The sequence below is a fragment of the Manacus candei genome, unplaced genomic scaffold (genome assembly GCF_025592945.1).
Source record: "Manacus candei isolate 608988 ecotype Guabito, Panama unplaced genomic scaffold, ASM2559294v1 h1tg000041l, whole genome shotgun sequence".
NCBI lineage: Eukaryota > Metazoa > Chordata > Aves > Passeriformes > Pipridae > Manacus > Manacus candei.
The window spans coordinates 743,199-766,479 of record NW_026138089.1 but is presented as its reverse complement, the minus strand read 5'-3'; the positions used below and the strand labels follow the sequence as shown (position 1 = coordinate 766,479).

The following is a 23,281-nucleotide window of genomic DNA, read 5'->3' as shown; positions in this document are numbered from 1 at the left end:
TGCTCAGATTACAGAAGAAAATCAAACTGAAACTAAAAAGCCCAAACCCAAAGCAAACAACTGCGTTTATGTGCTATTGAAACCAGTTCTTTGGAAAATAAAAATGCACTGCAAGTATTTATGTGCTTAAAGAATGTGTTTCAAGTGTGTTCACTACCTTATAAATATTTAAAAAAAACAAACCCATGGGGATGTATTAAGAGGTGGAAAAACCTTCCATTTGAGTTCAGTTTAGAGAACAAGAGGTCAAAAAGCTGCATGTGCAACAAGAGTACCATTTGCAGGAATCTGCATTGCATAGGCAGTTGAAAACAAGTAACCTCTTCATAAATGTAACATTTTGGGAAAATGAATTCAACTTTCTCATAATTAAGTTCTCCAAATTCAATAGGAGACTTCATTATTTCTGCCAGGCTGGAAATTGTTATAACAGGTATATCTAACTTCCAGAATCACTCCTTCTGTCATGAATAATATATACAAGGCTCCCAACTAGCACTTAAGCTTTATTTTCCTTCCCCCCCCCCCCTTTCATATGTTCTTCAGCAGGAGAATAGAATAGTTAACAACTTAAGATGTATTGTGTAGACTTGCCTCAGTGAAATCTGAGTCAGAAGCAGAAGAAATTAGTCCACACAGATTATCCACGCTCCTTCCTTTAAAGGAAGCTAATTCCTCTAAAACTGTCTCAGTCAAGTGTGGCCTCACACCTCTTACTCTAAAGGTACAGCCACAGCTCCACCCTTCCTTCCCCTGCAGGCAGCTTCCCTAAGACAGTGCCCACTATCCGTACTCTGCAAATAGGAACGCTCATGTATTGTACAATAAATACCACAGAAAAAAAATGGTCTATTCAAATGCTGATAAGGAATGTAAAAGAAGAGAGAGCACACTTGTTGAATGACCTAGGAAGAATAAGCTATTCTCCCTGACTCTGTATTTTCTAGTGTCAGATTAAATTATTTCCCCCTTGAGTCTGATTTACTTGCATGTCTACGGCAGGTAAAGAAATATCATAGGTTATTGCTGCCAACCCTTCTGCTCCTTCTTAGACACACACAGGCATTGTTAAAGAACACCTAAGGAAATGGTAGATCTGCACCTCCTAGAAAATCTCTGTAACTCAGTAATCCTTATAAACTGTACATAGGTGCAGTAGTATTTCAGGTTTTGCATAAATATCAGTCACATTCCTTCCTCCCTTTCTGGATCCTGAGAGATTTCAACCCTTGTTGGAAATAATCACATCTTATCTTGAGTTAAAATACACTCAGAACACAATACTGCAGTTTTTAAAAGATACAAAAGAAATAATACGAACCGCACACTTTTCCTAGGAATTATACTGATTAATTCAGATTTAACTAAGATACCATGGGATTCATTCCTTGAATTGCTAATCTACAATTAGCAATTGTAGGAGATCCTGTAGCCTTGCATGAGCTTTCCTAGCGACCTGCAGCTATTGCCAGTGGCATTAGAGTAGAAGTTCCATGTAGCATACACCACGAGAAGTGAGGGAAGTTGAGGGGGGATATCTGACAAAGCCAGGCAGGATCACTATAATCTTCTAGTACAAACTGCTGTGAATCCTTCTCTAAGGTTTGCAGCACACTCCTGAGCAAATTTATCTCTCAACTGTAGCCAGTCTTGGCTATAAAATTTAAGAATAATAGAGAATTCTTCATAATATTTGATAAGTGGTTCCAGTGTTTCATTACTCTCAGTCCTGAAAATGTTCATTTTACCACTAAACTGTACTTGTCTCATTTTAGATTTTGTAATTATGGGCTGCAATGAAATCCCCTGCTATTACATATTAGTGGTTAGTGTTGTTCACATCCCTGCCAAGGCTTTTAAGTGCCAGCTGAAGCACTAACAAACAAAACAAGGAAACTTCGGAAGAGCCGGGTAAGATGTCACACAGAGCATTCCCAAGTGGCAGCAACCAGATTTTGCTTATCAGGGAGTAACAGTGGCAAAACACCCTGAGTTTGGACACAGACCAGTAATGGGGAAGTCACAGCGCAGGCAAATCAGTTTAATGCTGTCTGTGGGGGCTGATTTACTGGCACTGTAAACTGGCAACTTTCTGATTGCTCCAGTCAACGTTGTTGGCTTTTGCAATTCCATCACGGGTCTTGCAACACCAGGGGTTTTTCCTGAAGCGCGAGTTACCAGCAGGTACGCAAGGTAGGGAGACCGAGATTCCATTTTATTAAGTCAATGAATATTTCTGCGCAACGCAGGGCAAAGCTTCAAGAGATGAAAAGCCGCTTTGGGGCTGTATCATAGATAAAAATATCATATCTCGGCCAATGCTGTGGTCACTCAGTTTTGCAGTAATACAGAATACGCGGCAGTATTCCCTCTGAACACAAAGATTCCCAGTGGACGTCCCGGCTTGGCGTACCCCGAGCGGGGATATCCCGCCTCAGAGAGCGAGGGGGTTGTTCCGATTACGAGAGAAACAGGTTTCGCTCCAGGGAACGACGCCTCAGGGCACAAGTGACCCCAGGCTGGTGCCCGGGAGCTGGTTCAGCGGGATCCCCCGGGAGCCACACGGTCCCCGCTCTGCAGCCGCCTCGGCCCTCCCACCTCCCCCCTCACGCCAAGGGGCGCCGGGGCGGGGTGAGGGGCGGGGCTGAGGGCGTGACGCGAACGTGCGTCATGTGACACACCCCCTCGCGCGCCCCCGGCCCCGCCCCTCCCGCTCCGCCCCCGCCGCGCCCCGGGCGGTGATTGGCCGCGCACCGACAATGCGCGCGGCAGCGCCCCCCGCCCCGCCCCCGCCGCCGGCTTCACCCGCCAGCCACGCGCCGCCGGCCGCGAGCTGCCCGTGCGGCGCCGGCGCGGCCGTTACGGGCGTTGAGCGACCGGCCCGGGGCAGCCGAGCGGGCACCGAGCGGGGGCGGGCGGGCTCATGGCCGCGACCGACCGGACAGCGCTGGGGCCGCTGGTGGGAGCCATCGATCAGGGCACCAGCTCCAGCCGCTTCCTGGTGAGCACAGCGCGGGGAGATCGGGGCGGCGCCGGAGGCAGGCAGCACCCCCCATACGGCCTGAGGGGGGGACCCGCGGCTCCTGCGCCTTCTCCCCCCTCCGCCCCGGCGAGGTCCTTGGCCGTGCCCTTGGGGAAGGGCAGGGGGAGCGGGCCCGCAGGGCCGGGGTGCGCTGACCCGGCTCCTGCCTCTGTGCCGCCGGTGGCCCGGGGGTGTTCCCGCCGGTGTCCCGGTGCCGCATTCCCGCCGGGAGCAGCGCCCGTCTCACGGAGCGCGGCCGGGAGCGGTCCCAGGGCGAGCCCCGGACCAGCGTCTCTGCTGCTCCACGGGACCGCGAAATCCCGCTGCTCCGAGCAGGCTGCGCTTTAAATCTCTGCCCTTTTAAATCTGCGGGTCGAGTGTCTCGCCCTGAACGGAATCAAACGGACGTGGTCCTCCGGCATTAGAGAGGTAGATCCGTGCGAGTTCAGGGACTGTGATTAGCTGCTGTTCAAACAATGCGATGACTCCGCTGTGCTCCCCTCTAAAACCTACCCGGGCCTGCTGAGTGACTGCTGCGGTTCCAGCCCTCGTGTCAGTGCATCCTGTGCACTGTAGGTATTCAGGTGGCTGAACCTGCACACCTTTGTGAAACACCGACTTGTTTAAACACTGGAGGAAGAGAAGTTTGTTTAAGAATGGAACAATTAATATATTAATCGTATATATAAGCCTTGAAGGATCTAGTTATTTGTATATTATGCAATAGACTGTAACTAATGTTATTATATATGAAAGGTATGGTATAAGCTTCCTGCTTGCAAATCTCTACAAATGCCCTGTCCCTTAGTCAGTAAGTCATGGTAATTTGACTTACTTGAATCCCACTGATAAATTCCTCCATGAAAGGGATAGAGATAATGACTAGATATAAAATGTTGTCAGATATGCACAGTATTGAATTGGGAAGTTGAATGTTTTGGTTTGCTTTCTTTTTTTTCTTTTTTTTCTTTTTTTTTTTTTTTTTTTGGTGAAATGTTCTTTCATGAAGCAGGAGACTAGAATATCTTCTTGACCTGTGTTACCGTTGTTACTCAATATCACGACCTTCATGGGATTGTCAAATGACAAAACACAGATCTGGGGGTGGAGAGAAACTCCAAACTGACAAATGACACCAGTAGGCTGTCCTGAATGCCAGTCAGGAGTCCTTTTTGGGAACAAGTCTAAAGAAGTTCCCTGTAACACATGAAGATAAATTCTATCTGCTCTTACATATACGCCAAGTTAATTTTTTCTTGTCCTGAAAGGATAACACGAGTAGAACTAAAAGAGACACTGCAAACTTTAAATTTATATGTACGTGCTTTTTACAAGTTCCTCTTACAAGGAATTTCTTACACTAGACACATTCATTGATGGCTTGTATGCAGTCAGGGGGCATTTTGCCTGTCTGCATGAGATATGTTTCCTCTGTTTGAGGAATCAGGTGCTCCCTAATTTTTTCAAAAAGTGTAGTGTGTCTGTCACTCTTCAATTCTTCTTGTATCTGTCTCAGTTTCTCTCAACTCATGTCAAAATACAACATTGTCTTAAACTTGGCAGTGTGATCATACTATTGTGATAATGAAGTTACGTGGATTAGAGCAAATAAGATATGTGATCACTGAGTTAAATCAGAACATGGAGGAGAGGGAAAGAAGAGGGCAAAGTGTGCAAGGATCTGCTACAAGCCACATTGGTCATGCAGATAACAAGTGTATCTGGAGAATTCTGTACTGGAAAGGGACTGCTACAGTTAGAAGAGAGACTTCGCTCTGAAATATTTTAAGCCAAAATATAATGTAGCGTTGTATGTGCTTGAGTTGTTTCCTTGGCTCTCTTATTGCCTCTTGATCTTTTACCATTAGTTGTTTTGCTGGCCTTTCTCAATGATCTCTCTACAGTTTTTTTTTCTGTAGTGCTTCCGACAATTTTTGTCTCCGCCAAGTCACAAGCCAAAATCAAGTTGTTGTTTACTTTGCCTATGTAGTTTTTTAAGGTGGGAGACAGATGATTTCGACCAGGTTAAAGAGTTCTGGGTGAAAAACTGACTGGTCCTATGAGGCCAAAGAGTAGTGTCAGCAGTTCAGTCTAAATTTACAACTACTGGTGGCAGATTTACCAGTGGCGTTCCACAGCAGTCAGCAATGAGGGCTGATACCCCACAGTATTTTCATCAACAGCTGTGGGGATGGGTTCAAATGCCCTCTCAGATGGAGGCAACCAGTTGTCTGCACCTCTCCAATCATAGTTTGTAGAGAACACAGAACCAGCCTTTTCTCAGACATGCATAGAAAAAGACAACGCACGATGAACACAAGTTGTAGCAAGTAAAGTTTCAAATAGATGGAAAGAAGAAATGTTTCACTATAAGGACCCAGAAAGTCTGTGGAATTTCCAGCCTTGCAGATACTCAACACCTCATGAGAAAAGGCCCTGAACAACATGGTCTTAAATTTAGTGAACAGTGAGTTGAGCTAGATGACCTCCAGAGATTAGTTTCAGAACAAATTATTCTGTGTAGGGGCACAAGTTTTCAGTCTGTTAGTGAATGAGGAGTCTGTGTGAGCACAAGTGATTAAGCACCAGAACTCAGGTGCATTTCTGTTACTGTCACTCCTTATTTATCTTTGCTTCTCATGCAAAACACACATGCAGTTTTAGTTTATGCTGTAGCTTTATCCTTCAGGAACCCTATTTTGTATCTCTACTTTGATAAGCTACTTTTGCAAAATTAACTATGTAACTATTTTTGAGCTTGCAACTTTTCTGTTAAGTTCAGTTGAACCTGGATAACAGATTCAGAGTTACCAGAGAGAGCTCAGTGGTTCAAGTACCAGTGGAATTATTTAAGGCTCATTTTCTTAAAGATACAAAGCAGGAAAATAAATTGAGTAGGCTAAACAAGTGTACACAGAAAACTAAATTCTGGCTGAGATGTTTTGTCAAATATTTTCATCAAATACTTGCATTTCTCATGTTCCATTTTACATTATTCATGAATCATATAAAAATCCACTATAACTTCTTTTGCAAAAGTCTAAGGCTCAATAGCTAATGGTGAGCTGAACCACTGTTTGATCTCTTGAAAAGTACTTGCTGGATAAAATCTTTCTGACATTTTATCCAGGAACAGCAAGAATTGAAATATACAGTGAAGTACCTGTACAGTACTAGGTTTGTCAGGCAGACATAGAAAATTTTTTTCTCACCCTTATGAAATATTTCTTTCTTCCTTTGTTTCATCTCCAGAAGAAGCATTCAAATAAAGATATATCACACTGCAAGCATTCTTTTCAATAAACAAAAACTGATTTTAGGTAAGGAAGAGATTAGTACCTACAGAGCTTACCTTTCAGAGGGGAATTCATTTCACCTCTCTACTGAAGTAACATGACCTTTTGGGAAAAAGCAAAACTTGATTGCATAGCTAGCCAAGAAGGGTTAAAAATATTGCAAATACATTTTTTTCTCTAGCTCCTATCACTTAAAATGCAGTGCAGTTTTGTGCTTTAATCCCATAATCATGAGCAAGGGAGGTCTGTTCATCAGGAGTCTTCCAAGAAAGATGATTTCTCGGAGACTCATTAAACTGTACTTATTCATAAATTCTGACTATCTGCATTCCTGGTTAAATGCTAAAGAGAGAATTATTGTTTGTCTATCATCCTTACCTCAACTGGGTTGATTTCAATGCAATTGCAGAACTCCAGATCTGAGCTTGTTTGCCTGCAAAGCCATGGCTGTTTCAGCTTAACAGAAACTCATGAGGATACAGCAAAGACTAACAAAAATAGCTTTTCTGTAGGCAGAGTTAGGTTACAAAAGTTGAGAGCCATGGAAAGTTACTTCTAAAATCTGTTTTCTATATTGTCTTTTCAGGTGTGCAGCTTCTTGCATCACTTCTGTGAGCCTCGTATTTCTTTTCATTCTTTGAAAATTGTTATAATGGATTGATAATAATTTTTTTCCACTAAGATAATAAAAACTGAATGTAATATGTAATAATATGTAATACGAGTAACTGCACCCCTTCATGTGATGTATTATATTAAAGATCCTATAAAGAGCTTGAATTAAGTGCTCAGCCCTTGTACTTGTCTGCTTGCTCACATACAGCATGGCTAAGTAGGTCTTTCTTCTCTCCAGTCTTGAGACTCAAGGCTCAAGCTCTAATTCTTTGTTGGGAGTGGAGAATGGGTGTTATTTATGCCTTCTTTATTCTCTCACCAGATAATTTAGTACATATCTGGTGACTTTCACTTTCATCTCTGTTCAAGATAGCTCTACGTGTCCAAATAGCATAGACAATTCTTTCATGACTACTGCTGATAAAATAAGGACAAAACTGACTTTGACTGTTTCCCCCATTCTACAAAATGCAAGAGATCGGTATCATAAATTTGAACCAGTTCTTAATCAATATGAAAGGAATGAAAGCCTCTGCTCCCAACAAATTACAGAAATATACTTTAAACCTGTTCCAAGAGGAATATATTGACCTTATCTGAATTATTCACAGAGTCACAGAATAGACTGAGTTGGAAGGGACAAGGATCATCGAGTCCAACTCTTAACCCTGCACAGGACCATCCCCAAGAGTCACACTATATGCCTGAGAGTATTATCCAGATGCTTCTTGAACTCTGTCAGGCTTGATGCTGTGACCACTTCCCTGGGAAGCCTGTTCCAGCATCTAACAACCCTCTGGGTGAAGAACCTTTTTCTAATATCCAACCTAAACCTCCCCTGGCACAACTTCAGGTCCTCTCACTGGTCACCACAGAGAAGAGATCAATGCCTGCCCCTCCTCTTCCCCTCACGAGGAAGTTGTAACTGCAATGTGGTCTCCCCTCAGTCTTCTCTTCTCCGGGCTGAACAGACCAAGTCACCTCATCTGCTTCTGGTACGGCTTCCCCTCAAGGCCCTTCACCATCTTTGTTGCCTTTCTTTGGACACTCTCTAACAGCTTAATATCTTTCTTATATTGTGGCGACCAAAGTTGCACACAATATCATATTTACTGTCACTTACTTCCCTATCTCACCAGTTGAAGAAAAACAGGGATTATATAGGAGAATTTTTTTTTACAACAATTGGGAGGTTTTGGAGGGAGTGGGCAAGGAAGGCTGTGAGGTCCCATTTGCTATATTTAATTTCTACTTTATTTATCATCTTTTATGTTTAAATTTAATGACTCTTTCATATTTGGCATCTTTTCACGCATCAGAATTCTATTTATCAGTGTAGAATCATAGAATCATAGAATGATTTGGGTTGAAAGGGACCTTTTTTTTGCATACCTTCATGTCAAGGCTGAACTGGTACATGAAACATAGATAAGTAAATATAGCAAAAAGAATATGGTGGTACTCTCTCTACGTAATCTTTCCAACTGCTAGGAGAAAAGAACAATCACATACCTTTTTAAGACTTCCCTTCTCAGCAGTGGAGAGTGAAAATTAGCTTTCAGTGTTTTCCAGAGGTTGTGCTGTTTTCGTCATCGGAGGTTTTCAAGACTTACCTACGAAAAAAGCCCTTGAGCAACCTGGTCTAATCTCATAGCTGATCCTGCTTTGAGCAGGAGGTTGTACTAGAGATCTCTTGAGGTCCCTTTCACCCTGAATTTTTCAGTGATTCTACTGTATAAGTAGAATGTTTCTAAACTTCAAAGTTTTACTCTGAAGATACACTTCAATGTTCCAAAGAAACTGGAGAATCAGAACTTCATCTCCTTTTTGTCAGAATTGTTCTAATAGTTTCAGAGTAAAGTGTACTGTCTAAATGTAATCAAGAGCTTATGGATTAAAAGCTTTAAGAGAAATTCCTAAAATTTGTGGAATGAGAAGAGAGCATTAACAAGGAAGTCTAAAAAAGATTAAGTTGTATCCTGGAGGGTAGATGGGTATAACTGAAATTTGTTTCTTTAGCATGTGAGTGGTTTCTAAATCTGGTTCAACTCTGCTTGTCATAAAAATTAATATGATGTCCTTCTGACATGTTCTGCAGTTCACCTGAACCTGTTGTTAGATTTTACTTTCCAGGTCCCTGAACATTCTTCAAGCAAAAGATTCTGCATGATGCTTGTGAGAAAGAGCCCTTTACATAGGAATATCATCATTGCCCACTCAGTTACTCTGGGTTACTCATTGTACAGTTGAGATGGATGTTTTACCAGGTGTCATCTTAACTTGGCCACAGCAGAGATTCCTTTTGGAAACAGGCTGCTGATGGTTAATGAAGATTGTTGAGCGTTCCACCTGACCTACTGCAAGGCAGAACCTCTAACTTATGATTCCTTAAGAACACCTGTTAAAATAGTCCTCATGATTCTCCACTCTGCTGGTTTTTGTTGTAGTATATCCAAATTTAAGCTACTTTTCTGCATGTTCTTCTCTTTTTTAATGTATTCTGTTGCTGCAGTGGCATTCTTTTCTTATCAGGTTGTTCATGAGCTCCGTACTTGTAGATTTTTTTGAGGTAAACTGGGTTCTGCCTGAGTGCTTTTTCTCTCTTCACAGTTTGGTCCCTTCTGTGATTTCTCACAGATTCTCGCTCTTCTTAAAAGTGAGCTAACCCAAGAAAACACATAGCTCTGGCATTACACTATCACAACAGCAACTAAAGAAATGTTATTGCCAACACCAAGGGGTATTCTACTGGGAGATATTCTAAAATGCATCTACAACCACCACAATAAAAAATGTGATTCTTTCCCAATCCATCAGGAAAAAAAACCAGTTGTGATTGACAGACTGACAGTAAAGTTTACCAAAATACTCTTTGCCTATCTTAATTACAAAAATGCATATATCTGAACCTAGGTTATATAGATAGCGGAGTTGCTGATAGACAATTACTATCCATTATCACAGCACTGTATTTGTTCAAAAGAATAAATGTTAATTGATTGTTTAAACTTCTGTGTTCACAGAAAATTCCGTTGTGCAATTTATTTGCAGGTTTTTAATGCAAAAACGGCAGAGCTCTTGAGTCACCATCAAGTCGAAATAAGTCAAAAATTCCCTAGAGAAGGGTATGAATTTTTTTTTGTTTTTTATTTGTGTAGAGCTTATGTATTTTTATCTGTGAGTGATCAAAACTCAAGTTGATTAATAATTATTAAGAGCATAGTATCCGCCATAAAAGACTGTATTGTAGGAAAAATGGCATAAAATAACTCACACTGGGTGTTCAGTATATGCCTTGAGTTACAAAAAATAAAAATACTTACTGTTTTGCTCTGATCACTCGTTACTGTATTTAATGTCTAAACTTCAAAGTTTAAAACTAAAATTTAAATGAGACTTAGCATCTCATTTAAGGGGGTCATTTTTACAATTTAGTCATAGTCTTCAGCTCGATCCATAGAAATATCTTAGTTTGTTTTCTGAATGAGTTTTTTTTTGTTTATTTGTTCCTAACTGACCTACCATTTGCTGCCAATGTCCCCCATGTGGAGTAAAACAAAACAAAATTCTTTGCTTTCTGCAGATGCATTTTTGTGAAAATGCAGCTTACAGTTTAAAAAGGGTTTGAAATTCCTTATATTTTCCTAGATACGTAAAACATGTTTTGTAGTTATAATTGTATCAAAATGTTCAGCTTATTTTTCAGACTAGAATTTCTTTTTTTTAATGTAATTTTTTTGCTAACTGGTGTTTACTGTTTGTTAAAGATGGGTGGAACAAGATCCAAAGGAAATATTAAACTCTGTCTTTGAATGTGTGGAGAAGACCTGTGAAAAACTGAAACAACTGAACATAAACATCTCTAACATAAAAGGTACTTAGGGGTAACTGAGGCCTTTAACATACTCGTGGTTGAGCAATTCAGATTCTCTAGTTTTTAAGTTAATAAGTAGAAAGGTGGCAGCATGTGCAGCCTCAAATAAAATGTTAAATTGGAGTTAAAAGAAGGTTTTTTGGGAGGAATAAGGAGAAAATAAGTCCCTTGTGTATATTAGCAATGCAGACTTAACCTAATCTTGTAAAATCAAAGACAAGTGATAAATGAAGAAATTCTGAAATTTAATTTAGGACTTATTGGGAAAAGCTAGTTTTGCTGTCAGTGTTGTTGCTATCTCAGTTTGTGACCAAAAAAAGAGAGAGAGATTTAGAGCATATAGGTCAAGCAGTAAAAGTTGAAAGATGAGTTTTTAGAAGTAACACTTCTAGATTATAACATGAAGTTGGAAGCTTTTTGTTTCCCATTTACTTTCCTCTTTTCCTTACCTGTCCCTCTCTCCTCTCCACCTCTCCTTTCTGCCCCTCACCCCCCTCCCCCCAAAAGAGGAAATCAAACCTTCTGAAAAGGATACTTCTTTCTATTTTGTCCTGAAGCCATTGGAGTCACTAATCAGAGAGAAACGACAGTGGTTTGGGACAAGACAACTGGAGAACCTCTGTATAATGCTATTGGTAACTACTATCCTTTCTGAATATGTAATATCATAATACAAGCATGTTGTGGAAAAAATACTTTCCCAGTTTCCTGTACAGATCTCGTTATGGCCTAGCCTACTAATTTCTTTGATTTTTTGATATCTGTGTCATAAGCTGTGTGTTTGTATACATACCAGTGCAGTTAAAAAAACTCTATTCCATGAAAATTCTAACTTAATAAATATCTTTATGGGTTTTCAAAAAGCCCCCAGTGTTCCTGAGGGGCTCCTTGGTTCCTTGCATGTAATGAAGTTCTGACTTGTGCATAATCACTTCCTTCAGAATTTTCAGAATGCTGTTGATTTAACTATAAAGGAAAATTGTGTTAAGTGGGTTTAAAGAATCCTATTGATCAGATTTTGCCAGCTGAAAAATAGTAATTGTCTAGAATTGCTCTTTTAGGCCGTGTCAAGTGACAGATACAGTTTAGAATGGTACCACTGAAAAACCAGGACTCTTCTATATTCAAATATGTGTAGTTAACAGCTTTATCTTAAGCCCAGCTATACCTTAATAACTGATATGGTCCTTTAGTTCAAAGTTTATAAAGGAATAGTAAATAATCAACCTGCTATTTGTTTTTTAACCTCTTACTTTAGTCACAGTCATCTGCTGCAAAGTAGCGTTAGTCATTTGCTTATACTCTGAACAAGTATATATCCTATTATGTAGAAAATTCTGTTTGATTTCTCAAATAATTTGTTCTTCTAAATTAAATGAGTTTACCTAACCATTTTTAATTTTTACAACAATGCATTTAAAATACACTGGCAATACAATATTCTTTCAACTACATGAAAAGATAAAAATAGACAGAAATTTACTGGCAAGAGTTGTAATTCTGTAGAAGTAGCCTGTACATGTCACTTTTTGTGTATTAAATCTGTTGATCAGTTAATTTTATTCATGTTTTTAGTCTGGCTTGACCTGAGAACCCAGTCAACGGTTGAACGTCTTCTTAACAGAATTCCAGGAAAAAACAAAGCCTTCTCTAAGGTAAGAGATATTCCAGAACATTTAACTGCTACAGTATATTATGTTTTGGATACATATATTTAAAATTCTCCAAAACAAAGTAAGTCAGTTGTAGCTTCTAATCCCTCCTTAGCTTGCCAAGTAATAAAAAAATGTGCGTAATACACTGATCTCAGACTAGAAAATGTTTCATTAACGCTTCTTACACATTTCACTAGAGAAGTTAAATGAGTAATAGTGAGACTCAATCATGTGCTATCCAGCCAATGATAAGTAAACATCACACAGAAAAATTAAGATCATGTAGAAAAAAACGGTTTGGGAAATAGTTTATTGATGTGAAATTAATTACCTATTCTCATCTTATGCCTTAATATTGAAATCTATTGCAGCCAATCTGATAACTGGAAAGATAGTTCACAAAGAGCAAATTCATTTTTATATATATGAGTATATATATAACAACTTGGAAAAAATGCTTGCTAAAAGGTGTCACAATTCTTTGATTAATATTGTCCTTGACTGATTGTATAAAAATTATGCATTTTTTATATTCTAAGTTTCTTGTAGGCAGGAAATGGGTCTCAAAAAACATACAACTTTTCTTCATTTTGAAATTCTAGTAGAATACAAATTTCATCTTTCCCATGTCTTGCTCATTTTTGTTGTTGTGACTTGTTGTCAAGTCATACGGAGATGTCCTAGATAAGACAGGACTTCTGCAAACAACTTTTCCACGTAAATGATCTTTGAACTGCATTTAGATCAGCTTTGATCTTTGTCCATTAATGCACTGGTTATTTGCTTTTGCTGTTGTATGCTTAATTAAATAACAAGTTCGTGTAATTTCTCTTGAGTTTTGCATCTTTGCTTTTTCACTTACTGCCACCATTTTTAAATACAACTACAGTATTTATGGAAAAGATACTTTCATGGCATTAAAATGATTTTTTTTTTAACTTTACAGTTTAAGACTGGCCTTCCACTTAGCACTTATTTTAGTGCAGTGAAACTTCGATGGCTTTTGGATAATGTGGAAGAGATTAAGAAAGCGGTTGATGATGGAAGAGCTATGTTTGGTACTATTGATTCATGGCTTATATGGGTATGTATTTGTGAATTTATTATCACTCCTTGTAAAACTAAGTTCTATGTCACGCAAATTCCCATGCAAAGTATTGTGATACAGCACTGTGATAGAGTACAGGGACACACTGGGATCACACAATTATGTTAATACAACCTACGAAAGAAATTCCATTAAAGTTCCTTGCAAGATGAACTTTTACTGTCCCTCTATCACTATATTTTTTTATAGATTCTTGTATGTAGTTTGCCATTATGTAGGTTGCTGTAAAATTTTACTCACACTTCCAGAAGAATCTTGGGCTCTAGGAAGTTGTATTAGGTCTGCCTCTTTAGTTGTTGCAGAAATATCAGAGTTCCCAGTCCCAAGCTAAAAGCTTTGTGACTTAGCATTTTTTTTGTAATTCGTTGAAGGAAGCCTATATCTTTCCTTGACAAATACTGTTATTTTTTTGTTCAGAGTTTGACAGGTGGGAAGAATGGAGGAATTCACTGTACAGATGTAACCAATGCCAGTAGAACGATGTTGTTCAACATTCATTCCTTGGAGTGGGATCCTGAGCTCTGCCAGTAAGCTCATTTTTTCAGTATTACTGTTAGTTAGACACTTTCTAACTCATTTAATAGTAAGAATCTCTTATACAGACTAAGATCAGCAGTTACTTTTTTATTTACTGTTGACATTAGTGACTAAGATTTGTTGTTCTCCAGATGTCCAGTTTACAATGGTCTGGATTAACTAAAAGTAGCAGAATCTGTCTGTAGGTGGAGGCCTGGTTCATGTAAACAGTGACATTTAATAGTTTATTACTTAATCAAATTTGTGAGGCAGTTACAATGATAATGTCTCTATTTTAAATATATATTTATTACCAACTGTATTATAAAGATATTGTTAGAAGAGGAATGACTTCCCACATGAAAGAGTTGCATATGTCCTCAAAATATTGAAATATATGCTGGTTTACTCCAAAAATCAATGTAATGTACTGTAACAAGTGGAAAAACACATAACTATGGATTAAACCCTAGAAATCAAAGTTCCTTTTATAGGTTTGGGTTTTTTTTATTTCTTAAACTTAAACTTATTTAAGAAAAAAATTGTAAGATGTTTTCTGATTTAGCACTGACCATATATATACATTATTTTGTATTGTGTTCAGGTTCTTTGAGATTCCTATGGAAATACTTCCAAAAGTACGAAGCTCCTCTGAGATATATGGCCTGATGGTATGTTTTCTAGTATTTGTATGAAGTTAATCTTGTAAAAATACAACTGTATCAATATGGATTTGACAGAATTTCTATAGATTAAGACTAATGACTTTTTCTAGACCCATATTGTTTGATTTCTGATTAGTGTGTTGTTATCTACTGTTGTATAATATTATATGAAGTTGAAAATTTGTTTACTTTGATACAGCACCAACTCTTCTGATATAGTGGCATCTAATTTATTAGCTTCAAAACTGGATAAACTGTATGTTTGATTTTGCATTCTTTTTCCTGGTAGACTGTGCTATTTTTAATTAAGAACATAGAGACATTTTATAATTAAGACAAGTTATGAGCTTTTTATTTCAAGTATAACTCTAACTTCCCTGAAATGTAAATATTTTTGCTAATGTGTTAATGGAAGTGCCACTAGAAGTCATTGCTGACTTATTTATGTGAAGGTCAGATGGGAGTGAATTGTATTAAGCTGAATGATTGAGGTAAATGGAAAAAGATACTACCTGACCACTACAACAGAATTGCTCATCACTTTAAATGTGAACTTCTGTTTCTCTTCCCTTTTCCTTCCATTTTTTTTTCTTTTTCTTCCTTTTGCTGGCTGTAGAAAATCTGTCCTAGCCTGGTGAGTAGAGGCTTCCATTAGGCTCACCACCTATATCTTACCCATTCTGCTCAGACGCTGTGCATTTTCATTGATTTAAGGATTAGTAAAAGTGCACTTTCTAGATCAATAAATTTGCCATGTATTTCCAAATCTGAAATATTAAAATTAAAGTTCATGCCAAAATTATTTCTAAAATGTGGTCTTGATGTATGTGTTTGTCTTAATTTGCAGACTGTTGAATATTTCTTTTTATAGTGAAATAAAAAATACGGCCACTGGTTAAGAGGTGTTGGCTATATCGTTTTATAAATGAGAAAATAAGGCCATTTTGTCTAAAAAAATATTAATTCTATTATAGTTAAATATCAGATTCATGCAGAGTTTTTTAGTGAATTTATAAATGCAGTTAACATAAATCCATTTAATTAAAATGGGAATTAAAGAAAAAAATATTCAGATTGGAAATACACTTGCATGGCTTTACTGCAAATGCATTTTCATCATCACACAAAGGAACAATTTAAAGAAAGAAGTTGAAATTGTCAAGAAATAGTTAAACAATTAAATGATACCCTCATTAAGTTTGCAGATGACACTGGGTTGGGTGGAAGTGTTGATCTGCTGGAGGGTAAGAAGGCTCTGCAGAGGGATCTGGGCAGGCTGGATTGATGGGCCAAGGCCAACTGTGTGAGGTTCACCAAGGTCAAGTGCTGGATCCTGCACTTGGGTCACAACAACCCCAGGCAACGCTACAGGCTAGGGGACGAGTGGCTGGAAAGCTGCCCAGAGGAAAAGGACTGGGGGGTGCTGGTTGACAGCACCTGAACATGAGCCAGCATGTGCCGGGGTGGATAAGAAGGGCAATGGCATCATGGCTTGTGCCAGCAATAGTGTGTGCAGCAAGGCCAGGGGAGTGATCATCCCACTGTACTCAGCACTGGTGAGGCTGCACCTCAAATCCCACATTCAGCTTTGGGCCCCTTGCTGCAAGAAAGACATTTGAGGTGCTGGAGCATGTCCAGAGAAAGGCGATGGAGCTGGTGAAGGGCCTGGAACACAAGTGCTATGAGTAGCAGCTGAGGGAGCTGGGGGTGTTCAGTCTGGAGAAAAGCAGACTCAGAGGAGACCTTATCGCTCTCTAAAACTACTTGAAAGGAGCTTGTGGTGAGGTGGGGGTCAGTCTCTTCTTCCAAGTAAGAAGTGATAAGAGCCTTCACAGCAATGGTTGTCAAGCATTGGAAAAGGCTGTTCAGGGAGATGGTGGAGTCACCATACCTGGTCTGGAGGTACTTAAAAGACACGTTGATGTGGCCCTTAGGGACATGCTCTAATGATGGAGTTGTCAGTGCTGTGTTAATGGTTAGACTTGATGATCTTAGAGGTCTTCTCCAACATAAATGACTTTATGATTCTGTAGCAGAAATATAACTGAAAAACTCTGTGGTAGTATTTGGAAGAAAGTCTCTATGAAGCTCAAAATGCTGTGTTGTAAAATCAGACACGTCTTCACTTAGGGCGTCACCACAGTCACAATTTTTTCTAGTCACTTTACCATTTTGCACTTTAGCATTTTACACTTGGCATTTACCACACAGATTACACGGAACTTAATTATCTGTATAGTATGATTTAAAGAGAATTTATGGTAAAAACTTTTGAGGTGACATAAAGTGTATCTCTAAAATTCCCTGCTTTCTGTTTCTTAGTGTTTTAGACATGAGCTGCATTAAGCTGAATTTGAGTGTACACCTGAACTGAACCATGTTATTTACATGGTTGTTTTGCTTTGAGCATTAGAAGTTTAGCTTCTTTTTCATTGCCTTCAATTGTAGTCATGGAAAGCTAACTCAGAGCTTTTTTTCTCTTTTTGCAAAACAGAAATCTGGAGCTTTGACAGGAGTACCAATTTCTGGGGTAAGTCCTTCTTCAATCTAGATTCTAGTATGAAAACCTGATACTGCAGGAAAAAAGCTTCACAGGAAAAAGCTTTAAGATGAGTGAGTTCTGCTATGAATTAAGTTGGTGGTTTTTACTTCAGGTTAAACATGAAGTAAAATTTGGAACATGAATTATTGGTTGGCTTGATTTATCATTATTAAGGCCTGGCTGTGGAAATACAGCTGATAGCTTTAATGCATGTGTGTAGTGCTGTTGGAAACTTAGGTTCTCTAAGTAAAGAAGTAACATTACAAAGTGGAAGCAAGCTCTGCTTCATACATATAAAAGAAGTTCTGTATATACGTAGTCCAGAAATGCTGGGCAGATTCTCATCTTTTTCCAATACAACATACATAAAGATAGTAAATTTTATTTTATTTCTCTAAATTGTTCACCATAAGTAGTACAACACATTTCGTTTTTAGTTCTTACAAAAGGAAGAATAATAAAAAGCATAACTTGTCTCTATAGGTTTTTCCTCACTTTCAGTTGCCTGTGTGGTACAAGTAGATTCAAGTTACAGTGAAATATATCTGTTCACAGTCCTTTTTCATGCACATAATTCATGTGCTGACATTTGCTAAAAGAAAATGTCTCCCACTTTCAGTGCTTGGGTGACCAGTCTGCTGCGCTCGTTGGGCAAATGTGTTTTCAAGATGGGCAAGCAAAAAATACGTAAGTTGTTATTAAAGTTGTAAGATAAACACTGCTCTGTTTTGAATTTAGTATTATGTTATTTTTCAAGCTCGCTGCCAAATGCTTTTGTAGTTAGCAGATCTACTTTTTGACTGTACTGACCTACAATGTAAACCATGTCCTGACTTTATTATATAAAGTAGCGAAGGGGTTGAAGTTACGTGGCTTGTGAGGTATATTTTGGAACACAGCCACTCTGAGAAAAACACCTCTGTGTGACAGGAGGTTTTCATTTTAAAATTTTCCAAAAGAGAGATTAAAACAGTTGCAGGTATCATTTAAATTGTGACCTAAAGTTAAGTGAATAGAAGCCTATGAGTTAAATTGCATAGACTTGAATGGCACAGCACTGCTGGATGGAAGAGGTTCGTTTCAGTTGCAGTACTTAGTTTTGCTTCTCTGTCTAGCTCAGCATGGAGAATATTGCGTTTGTTTTTTCCTATTTTTCAGCCTCTTCATGTCCCCTGTTTAAAATAACTGATCAGTTAAATAGGGCAACTGGTGTAATCAAACACTCATTTGAGAAAAAGCTCTCTGCTTAAATGACTTACTGTTCCATTTACAACCACGTGCTTTATGGAGCATGTAGGTACATGCACAGTATGGGACTTTCACAGGTATAATTACACATTCATCTATACTTGCGGCTAATTGACCTCCACTTTTTATTTTATATTTATGCACAAATTGAATGTTTAGTGACCTTGTGTTTTAGTAAAACAAACATGGTTCTAAGTAATATTATCACAACGTATTTTTACAATAAATGCTTTTATAACACAAGAGACCTTTTGAAAAAAAAGTGAACGGCACTAAACTAAAAGGTAACAGTAAGATTTTTTAGCTTATCTGTGTTATTGCTTTACTCTTTTTCTCTCCAAATATTACTGAAGACTATCTGAATACTGTTTTAAGCTATTAATTTTTGGGGGTTTAGAAAGGTAGGGAACTCATAATTTCTCAGAATAAATTAGAGTGTATTGTAGGATTTTGTACTCCTTTTATTAAACTGTCTGTATGCACGTGTACATGTACACATATACGTGATGTGGTCTTCAAATGAGAAACACACCATTTTTAAATGTTTTTGAATAGAATATATTTAAAGAAAACCCTCTTCTTTATGACAGGGACAAAGTTTCTTGAAATCTCCCCTTTAATATTGTGAAATATTTATTTTATAAAGTAGCTTTCATAATCAGCTTAAATTGAAGTAGGTAAACACTGCCACCAAAGAGGAATTCACACTTAGTTTTCAGCCATATCTGCTACTTGATAAAGTGTTATACAAAAAATAACCAGAGAGAGAGGAATGTGACTAGATTTTTCAGCTTCGGGCTGCATTTAAATCAACCTTTTTGAGGATGGTTTTATCATCAGTTAATGATAAAATAACCTTCAAGGGTCAAAATGTGGTGTCTTGATTCTCCACGAGGGACTCATGGATTGATGAGTTGCAGCAACAGGTCTAACATTTTGGTCTAACTTTGCTTTGCTTTCATGCCAGGTACGGAACAGGCTGTTTCTTGCTCTGCAACACAGGTCAGAAGGTCAGTTGCATTTTTTAGTTGTTCCCTTTTATTTTTTTACAATCTTTATTTAAGTTCTTGAATACAACTGTATGTTAGCCTTTCTTAGACTTACTAACTACAATCGTGTTGCCAGACATAAGGAAAAGCACAGACTAAAATCTGAAAGAATAGAAAATAATTGTTTGTTGAAGGTATTTCAGTAAGACTCCATTTCCTAGCTCATTAAGTGTCCAAACAGAACTTTTCATAGCAAGTTTCTTGCTCTTTCCCTATACAAGTTTCTTAACATCACACAGAGAGGCTCAAGTGTTGTGTTACTTTAACCACAGGCCTTCTTCCTTCTCTTGGCTATTTTATTTCTTCTCTTTACTTTTCTCTCATTATTTCTTTGTAGTTGGAGTTGAATAAATAACTCAAAGCTTTGGCTTCCTTCTCATTTCCATCTCCTTCTAAAGATCCCCAATTCTTTGCTATAAGGAGGCTGGAAAGATCTGTGGCAGCTTGTGGAAATGAGAATTAGCACCACCAATCTGATGGTTCTATGACAGATGTTTATTTAGAGTGACTGATAATGTACTATGTTTAAATTTTCCATATTTCATTTGAAGGTTTGGTTTCTTGTTTATTATAATTTGAATGTTTTAATTTAAATATTTCCTGCCTCTGCTCATGCTTTACCTTTTTTTTCCCATTTCCTCATTTAGTCTGTGTTTTCTGAGCATGGTCTTATAACCACAATAGCTTACAAACTGGGCAGAGACAAACCTGTTTGTTATGCACTAGAGGTAAGTTCAGTAGTTTCTTCCTTTTTTTAGTGATACATGTTCTTGTTTACTTCTGTTATCTGGTATTTTTATGTTATCTGGAGCTGCATGGAAATGTTTTAGCTTGTGTGCCTCAAGGTTTATGTGTGGTTTTGGTTATCCCTATCTCAAATCTGTATCATGTAATCTAATAAAATATTTCTTCATTGCTTCATTTATATTTTCAGAGCAAGATGGTGAAAACTTTTATTTTGTTATTCATTCTCTCAAATCCTTAATGAATGTTATAAATAAATAAACCAGAAAGATTTCTGTACTAAATTTGGTTTAAGAAAAGAGGGGGGAAATACTAGTGTTTCAGTTATCTTCTCATAATAAAAGTCATAACAAATGTTTTTTATTTCATTGTAATGAATTTTACTTCTACTTTTAAAAATCTGAACCAAATTTCTGGGACAAAAATCCTCTAACAATTTAGATTTTTTTTACCTACTTAGATTTAGATACCTACTTACAGAATTTAGTTCCTTGGTTCTGCACACAAGTCTGAGGGCATACAAATTCTGTAGAAAATTGTATTTTTACATCAGGGTTCATTGTTTTAAAGCTCTGCTGCTGAAGCACAGATCAGCTGAGCACCTATTTGGCACTAAAGCTTTATTGGGAACAGCAAAATAATTACTCTTCCACCTGTGCTGCTTAAGTGGACTAATTATTATAATCTAATAGTTATTCTCGAAACAGATATACTGAATTCTCTGCTGATGTTGAGCTTTTGCAGACACCCTATGTTTTCCATGAGAAACAAAGACAACACACAGAATTTTTTTCACTGGGAGAATAGTTTGTGGCTTTTAGTACTTTACTAGGATGTAGGAGGCTGCGTTCATTTCCTTTCCTAAGGAAAGTGAATCTTGCATTTGACATGTTCTGTCAAGCTTTGGGATTTTTATTTTGTGTGGGTGTGTGAGAGGTTTGTTTTATTTTTAAGCCATGTTCTGGAACTGTCTTGAGAGTGATTTTTATTTCTGTATGCTGAAACACGTGCACATGTGCTTTGCTTCTTCGCCTCCACGTCTTTATTGATATTGTCTGAAAACACAGCTTCAACAGAAGATGTTGAGTGTCTTTTATCCTATATCCATGGTAGAATCATCCACAGTCTGCTGCTTAAGACACTTCCCAGAAAGGCAAAAAATATGGATTCAGCCCTTTCTTTTAAATCAAACTGGTATCTTGTAACAGTAATAACCAACTGCTTAGAAAACACCCCTGCCCCTTCCAGCAATGGCTTTGAATGAAAATACAATACTGCTCCTGCTTTACTGGACACTTGGTCTGGTAAACTTGAGATTGTCTTGTGAAGAAGTCCATTTGCACTTTGGAGTGAGATAAGAGCCATGTCATTTATCTGTGGTATGATGGAGCCATGCAGGGCCAAATTCAAAAATTCAGAGCAATTTTTCTGGCAAATGCACCAGTGCCTAAATTTTCTGTCTTTCTGGTCATTTGTATTTAGACTGGATGTAATCAGTCTTGTTTCTTTAAATCAAAGCATAAAAATCTTATTTTGTCAGGAAAAGAAGTCTGAGGCTACTGGACCTCATAACTGTATATTCAGGAGAAGACATAAATTAGAAAGACAAGAAGACTGCTTAGGAAATGTCAGTGTAACTTCCCCTCATGGAAAAAAGCACACAATATGTACCTTTTCTGCATGGAACCTGTGTAATAGGCTGCCCTTTTTACACTGCAGTCTCCAGATGCCAAGAAACTTGTGGGTTAGTTGTGAGCATTCTTGGGAATGCTTCAAGCTGTGACTGTAAGCCTGCAGTTTGAGGCCACAGCTACCCCTCCTCTCCAGTCGTTTAAAAAGGAACACAAAACTACCAGTTGTTGTCTCCTAATGTGGTGATTTTGTTTCCTTCAGGGATCTGTTGCAATAGCTGGTGCTGTTGTTCGTTGGCTGAGGGACAATCTGGGCATCGCTAAGTCTTCACAGGAAGTTGGTGAGTATCTACAATTTGGAACTGTTCAGGTTTTAAAGTTTTCCAGTGTCATAATGTCTCTATTGGTGAATGAAAACTCAAAATATTAAAGAAAAGATGGAAGGTGCGTGTATTTCGCTATGTTTAAGTAATTTGCTTTGCATCCATGAACTCACTGTTATTGATACATGTATTTCATAGAGCCTCTCAATACAGCCTTGGAAACTTCGTTCTTTTGCAATCTGTACTTTTTAGTAGTTTCCCTAGCAAACAGATATTCAGTTGGATACTATATATACAATGTATCTCCTGGTTTCACGTGGTGTTGACTTTTCCAGAGTCAAGAGTATTTAAGTCTGTATTACAGGAATCAGCCCATATTTGATCCTGAACCTACATATTGTTGTCATAAACATGAGAACTTGAGGCCCTACATGTGCAATAATTTATGTAGAAGGCTTCATATCCATTGAGTTAGAGACCTCAGTTTGCAAAGTTGCCTCTTAAAAGGAGTTGTGAAGGAGAGTAATCTGTTTTGGCTAAGAATACAGTAATCCTTTAGCAGTTGCACAGCTGATGTTTTCTGATTGAGCTGAACTGAACAAACTGGTGTGTGACATTATAGAAACTAGGAATATATCAAATTTTGGAAAAGGAAAAAATATCAGAAGCATGCAAGGGCATAAGTTTGAAAATGATTAATTTAATAAGATTTAGGACTAAAAAGAGATTCCTTACATATTTTTAATAATTTGATACCTTATTGAAAGGTGGAAAAATTTAGAATTAAAATTTTATATAAAACTTCAAAGATTAAGCAAAAACTTAAAACATCATTCTGTTTTTCTGAAAGAAAACTTTGCAGATCATACAGCAGAATATAAACTACTGTCACATGAATTAGTCAGTTGTTGAGACACTACAGTACCTCTTCACAGGTTTGACTAGACCTTTGGAAGGTTTCAGTTTCAAGAACTTTAACCTTATCAGTGTTGG

The 23,281-nt window shown here is 38.0% G+C and overlaps 1 protein-coding gene across 5 annotated transcripts in view; it reads left to right on the top strand.

Moving 5' to 3' along the window:
- The first annotated feature begins 2,831 nt into the window (after positions 1–2,831).
- GK (glycerol kinase) overlaps positions 2,832–23,281 on the top strand; it is a 78,383-nt gene continuing 57,933 nt past the window's right edge. For 2 of the 5 annotated variants that reach the window (XM_051795076.1, XM_051795075.1), the window contains exons 1-14: positions 2,835–3,001; positions 9,985–10,058; positions 10,701–10,807; positions 11,365–11,442; positions 12,383–12,462; positions 13,409–13,546; positions 13,988–14,097; positions 14,691–14,757; positions 15,368–15,385; positions 17,246–17,281; positions 17,913–17,980; positions 19,509–19,551; positions 20,238–20,318; positions 22,228–22,306. In XM_051795076.1, coding sequence (XP_051651036.1) covers positions 2,924–3,001; positions 9,985–10,058; positions 10,701–10,807; positions 11,365–11,442; positions 12,383–12,462; positions 13,409–13,546; positions 13,988–14,097; positions 14,691–14,757; positions 15,368–15,385; positions 17,246–17,281; positions 17,913–17,980; positions 19,509–19,551; positions 20,238–20,318; positions 22,228–22,306 — 1,057 coding nt within the window. In that variant the 5' untranslated portion in view covers positions 2,835–2,923. Of the gene's footprint in view, positions 3,002–9,984; positions 10,059–10,700; positions 10,808–11,364; positions 11,443–12,382; positions 12,463–13,408; positions 13,547–13,987; positions 14,098–14,690; positions 14,758–15,367; positions 15,386–17,245; positions 17,282–17,912; positions 17,981–19,508; positions 19,552–20,237; positions 20,319–22,227; positions 22,307–23,281 lie in introns of all 5 variants that reach the window. The other 3 variants (XM_051795072.1, XM_051795074.1, XM_051795073.1) reach the window with 3 other exon arrangements.